The sequence below is a fragment of the Scyliorhinus torazame genome, chromosome 8 (assembly GCF_047496885.1).
Source record: "Scyliorhinus torazame isolate Kashiwa2021f chromosome 8, sScyTor2.1, whole genome shotgun sequence".
In the NCBI taxonomy this organism is placed as follows: Eukaryota; Metazoa; Chordata; class Chondrichthyes; order Carcharhiniformes; family Scyliorhinidae; genus Scyliorhinus; species Scyliorhinus torazame.
This window is the reverse complement of record NC_092714.1, coordinates 80,725,239-80,731,238: the sequence shown is the minus strand read 5'-3', so window position 1 is coordinate 80,731,238 and position 6,000 is coordinate 80,725,239. Positions and strand designations below refer to the sequence as shown.

Here is a 6,000-nt window from a genome sequence, read left to right as displayed (position 1 = left end):
AGACACGGGGAGAACGTGCAGACTCCGCACAGACAGTGACCCAGCTGGGAATCGAACCTGGGACCCTGGAGCTGTGAATCCACAGTGCTAACCACTATGCTACCGTGCTGCCCAGATGTGCAGGTTAGGTTGATTGGCCATGTTCAATTGCCCCTTAGTCTCCAATGTTTAGGTATGGTTATGGGGATTACAGACGGGGGAGTGGGTCTTGGTCGGGTGCTCTTTTGGAGGGTCAGTGCAGACTCGATGGGCTGAATGGCTTCCTTCTGCACCATAGGGATTCTATGATCACGCTAAATCCTGCAGTCGCCAAAGGTCAGACAGGGCAATTCTGTGGTGATCATGGACACATATCCTACTACTAGGATAAGATATATACACATTTTATTCATATTGATAAATAGAAATTTAATGGACAGCACTCTTTTTATAGTTATTACTTTGATCAATACATGTGTATCATGCCTTCTTTCCTGTACAAATTATTAATCTAATCCTCAAGTGATGTGGTTTGGAAGAACACAAATTCTACCACAAATAAAAACAAAGTACCAGAAATACTCAGCACATCCGGCAGCAACTGTGGAGAAACAGAGTTAATGTTTTAAGTCAAATATGACTTAACACCATTTTAAATAAAAATGTTAACTTGTTAATGGGATGTTGGTGTCACTGACAAGGCCAACATTTGTTTCCCATCTGTAATTGCTCTTGTGAAGGTAGTGGTGTGCCTTTTTGAATCATTGTAGCCCATGAGTGTAGGTACAATCACTTCTGTGAGGACTTGAGATCCAGACTTTTGACCCAACAACAAAGGAATGGCGATATTGTTCAAAATCCGGTTGCTGTGCAGCCTGAAGGGGAGCATTCAATGGTGGTTTCCCCATGTGTCTGCTGCCTGTGTCCTTCTCGGGGGTAGGGGCTTGCCTATGGTACAAATTGTGCCACTCTACCCTGGTGATGGAGGGAGTGAATGCTTAAGGTGGTGGATGATGAGGTGCCAATCAAGTGGGCTGCTTTGTCCTGGATGGCGTCAAGCTTATAAGTGTTGTTGGAACTGCATTCACCAAGGCCAGTGGAGATTATTCCCTCACACTCCTGGCTTGTGCCTTGGAGATGACATTGGGGAGCCAGGAAGTGAGTTACATGCTATGGAATTCCTGGCCTCTCTCCTGCTCTTCATTACAATATGTGTGTGGCTGGTTGAGTTCAGTTTCTGGTTAATGGGAATGTCACTGATACTGAAGATGGTTTGACTGAGGACATAATAGCATTCTGTTAGAATGGGTATAAGTTGTTGGCCAAGTCAATCTGTTTATTACACTGGTGCAAAATCAGCAATTCTGCTTCATACAGTTCCAGTACATCATTGTTCAAAGCCTCTTTTGAGGCCGTTGAAGGCTTTCCTCCAGAGAATACTGGACCAGTATCAAGTCCTTTCATGACTATTGATCTAAAGAGTTAGAGAAAGCCCTTGGGGCTAAAGGGATCGAAGGAGACAGGGGGCAAACGGGAACAGGTTACTGAATTGAATGATCGGCGATAATCAGAATGAATGGCAGAGCAGGCTCAGCTGGCCGAATGGCCTACTCCTGCTCCTTTATTTCTGTGTTTTTTTCTAAATTACAATTCTGTGAAGGATCTAAACAAACAGAGCAGCCAGTACTCAAGTGAATCAATAAGGTTATATACTTCTAAAATACAAACCATAGTACACTAGCACACACACTGATAAGAGATAATCTTTTCATTTATTTATGAATGCTATATAACAAGGTATTGAAGGCACAACTCAATCAGCTTTACATTATTTACCAGTAATATCTGGTACTTGAAGCGAAAGATATATTTTTCTCATTTTTATTTTCAATATCATATTTTCCCTCTCCATGCTAGGTCTTTAATTCTGTTTCATATATATATTTGAACCCTTGAAGCATAAACCTTGAGCAGGAGTTGCGAACCTTATGGAGTACAACTGTAACAATCTCGAGAATGTTGCCAGCTTGTAAATATTTCATTGAGTGGGTACTTCTACACATACACGCATTACTACTTACATAAATGTGACTAGATTTATGCCAATTACTACATTTTATTTCTCACAGATATTGCATTTGCATCCATTTCTAATGTGCTCATGCATAAGAATGAACTAATATAATGTCATACAATAAGGGTTATTTGTACCGAGTTGAATTAGATTGTTCAGCAAAGGGTATCAGCTATTTTAAAATTCAGACCAGCAGTTGATGTGTCATTATATTTATTCCTTCCCTCCAACACCCAGCATAAATAATTATTATTGTCTTAAACCTACTTTGAAACATGTCACTTGGCTTTAAAACCACCCAAATTACCCAGAAAATCTGGATCCTCATTCTCTGTATGTCAACATAAAATTACCAACATTTAGAAAATAGATCCACATATCAACATTACATGTCTTTTATCGATGGTATTGGATTGACCTGGCGAAAATAGAAAGGATTGAGAGTGACAAAGAAGAAGTGGCATTTACTGGCAATAACAACCAATGTGAAATGTCATTATTGCACCGACATACAATCTATGATTGTCTGACGTATTTCAAACATAGGTAAATCTTTCCAGGTATACTATTTTCAAATTCCGCTCCTGTGGTATAGTTTTGAATATAAGAGGGGCATAAATTACATCATGCACAATACTTTACATATTCATATTAAGAAAATAAGAAGCTGCACTTGCAAAGGTCTCAGAGACTAAACAAAAACGTTTCAGAAGAGGTTACTTTTTATATATTAATAGCACTTTCAATATTTGAGACTATAACTTGAAGGTGGACCTTAGAAAACTGCAGTTGTTCCACTGAAGGGTGATTTTGAATTTTAGGTATCAATTGCATGTTTGACCATTTTCAGCTTGCAACTTGGTTTCCTCTTTTCGTAAAGAAAATGTGTCAATAAATGTGAAGAGCTCAGCAGCGGTGACTGGGAAAGGATAGCGCTCCTTGTCCATACCATACTTGTCAACAAGGACCATGTTGAAGTTCGACTGTGAAATCTGAAGCAGCAGCCTGCCAACCAATAATAAAATGCATCACAGAAAAACCTGAACAAGAAAATGAAAGCCCAAGCATTCACATCTGCCTGCCTTAAAGCAAAATAAAAATTGAAATACTCAGCAGGTTTGGCGGGAGAAATAACTGGATCCTGAAGAAGCAACTTTAGAACTGATCCATCGACAGACTTACTTTTGGTTCTCAGCAGAAGGTGACCGACCTGTCACACCTTTGTGACTTCTTCTATTTTTCTTATTAAATGTCCACCATAGAGCATGCTTTGCTTTGAAAGCAAAATAGGCATGTTTTTGTCACAGTGAGGCTGAACTGAGTATGGGAACTTTTAAAGGGAGTGAGGGAATCAGGCAGAATCTTTGGATCCCACCAGCCCCCTTAGCAGAATGCAAATCCCCTTCAAAAACCTGCTGTGAATATCCTGTTTTGAGGAAGGCAAGTGGCGGGATTCTCCCAGCCATGGGCCGGAGAATCCCCGCAAATGGGCCACACTGCCCCGACACCATTGGCGCCGGCGTAGTTGGGGCGGTGGCAGTCGCGGGCCACTCTACGCGGCCGGCCTGCCGATTCTCCGGCCCGGATGGGCTGGGCGGCCGTAAGAAAAGAACCGAGTCCCGTCGGCGCCGTTCTAACCTGCTCTGGGTTGGCGGGACCTCGGCGTGTAAGGGTCAGGTGGCGGCCTGTAGGGGGGATCCGACCCTGGGGGGCCCCAATGCGGCCTGGCCTGCGATCGGGACCCACCGATTGGCGGGCTGGCCTCTGTGGCTGGGGGCCTCCTTTCCTATGCACCAGCCCCTGTAGTCCTGCGCCATGTAGCATCGGGTCGACGCGTTGAAGGCCACTGCGCATACGCGGATCCCGGGGCGCACAGTTCACGCCGGGATTGGCAGCTGGAGCGGCGCAAACCGCTCTAGTGCCATGCTGGCCCCCTGTAGGGGCCAGAATTAGTCCTGGGAGCAGCCCGTTCACGCCGTCATAAAACACAACGGCATGGACACTCTGCCACGGGATTGGAGAATCCCGTCCAAGGTTTTTCCTATGTATGGCAGGGTTGTGTGGCATCATCACAGGAGGTGGACTAGATGCTGGACACTAGGCAGTGGAAGGGTGAGAGAGGTAGTGAAGTGGTTGCGCTGGTTATTGCCAGCTGGTGGCATATCTGCAGATGACGTCACCAAGGGAAAGCATGTAGATGAAGAAATCAATGATAGGCCATTTGGGGATTCCAGAGGTAACAGTGCAGGAAAAGGAAAAGAAGCAATTTCCAGAGAAGGAAAAGAAGCAATTTCTAGAGATATGCCGGCTATGACTGGTTAGTTAAGAGTGCAAGCAAGCGTTTTATCAGGAAAATGAACGCGGCGATATTGGGTTTTGTTTGGGCAGGTAATACCCTGAGATGAAGAAAGCACTCCTGGAACGGGGTCGCGGAGAGGGGGAGCTGGCCCTCCCGAGCTTTATTAATTATTACTGGGCGGCCAACATATCGATGGTCAGGAAGTGGGTAGTGGGGGAGGGGTCGGTTTGGGAGCGAGTGGAAGCGGCATCCTGCAAGCGTACGTGTTTGGAGGCTTTACTAACGGCGCCTCTGCCGTTCTCACCGACTCGGTACTCTACAAACCCTATGGTGGTGGCAGCCCTAAGGATGTGGGGCAATGGAGGCAGCACATGAGATTGGAGTGTCAGTGTGGTCACCGATTTGTGACAACCACCGGTTTGGGCGCTGGATGGGGGCTTTAAGAGATGGCAGCAGGCAGGGACCGAGAGATTTGGGGACCTATTCATCCGAGAGGGCTTTCGGACCTTGGAGGCACTAGAGGAGGAGTTTGAGTTGCTGGTTGGGAACGTGTTTCGGTACCTTCAGGTGCGGGACTTTGTACAGAGGCAGGTTCCAAGCTTTCCTCGCCTCCCTCTGAGGGGACAACAGGACAAGGTGATGTCAAAAAGAGGGTTTGGAGAGGGGAGGGTTTCGGAGATATACAAGGAGTTGATGGAGTGGGAAGGGGCCCCTGTCAGAGAGGTGAAGAGGAAGTGGGAAGAGGAGCTGGGAGGAGAGCTGAAAATTGAACTGTGGGAAAAAGCCTTGAAGTGAGTCAATTCATCCTCGTCGTGTGCCAGACTTAGCTTGATCCAGTTCAAGGTGGTCCACAGGGCCCACATGACGGCAGCCTGGGTGAGCAGGTTCTTTGAGGAGGTGGAGGATAGATGTCAGCGGTGTGGGGGTAGCCCGGTGAACCATGTACATATGTTTTGGGCATGTCCGAAATTGAGGGGATTCTGGCAGGGATTTGCAGACGTTATGTCAGAAGTTCTGGAAGGGAGGGTAACTCAGAGTCCAGAACTGGCAATATTTGGGGTATCGGAAGATCCGGGGGCCAAGGAGGGGAAGGAGGCCGATGTCCTGGCCTTCTCCTCCCTGGTGGTCCGGGGACGGATTTTGCTGGGATGGAGGGACTCGGAGCCCCCGAAGTCAGGATTGTGGGTCAGCGATATGGCAGAGTTTCTCAGTCTGGAAAAAAATCAAGTTCGCTTTGAGAGGATCAATACAGAGGTTCACCCAGAGGTGTCAGCCATTCATCGACTACTTCAAGGAAAATTGAACGTCAGCAGTAAGGGGGGGGGGGGGGAAACAGGAGGCAGGCAATGTTAGGTAAGGACAGGGAACTTCGTATACGGGTAATTAGGGGATAGGGCGGGGGTAGTAGGGGATGTTGTTTTCTGTTTTTTGTTCTTTTAGGTGTTTTGCGTGTGTCGGCCCGCGCGGTTGTTTAAGAAATGTTAATATGTTCAACTGTGAAAATGGCAAATGCTTCAATAAAATATTTTCTAAATAAAAAAAAGAGTGCAACCAAGCGGAGGCAGTTGCATTCAGGTTGACAATGAAAGGGGCATTAACGATGTAGTCGACTGTTGCAAAGAGGTCACAAAAAGTAAGGGGTGGAAAT

General features: G+C 46.1%; 1 protein-coding gene across 1 annotated transcript in view; it reads right to left on the bottom strand.

The window, feature by feature from the left end:
• Positions 1-1,732: 1,732 nt before the first annotated feature.
• Positions 1,733-6,000, bottom strand: part of srpx (sushi-repeat containing protein X-linked) — a 110,798-nt gene continuing 106,530 nt past the window's right edge. Inside the window, exon 10 of the mRNA XM_072513888.1 lies at positions 1,733-3,058. Within this exon, the coding sequence (XP_072369989.1) occupies positions 2,878-3,058 (181 nt within the window). The 3' untranslated portion in view covers positions 1,733-2,877. The remainder of the gene's footprint in view (positions 3,059-6,000) is intronic.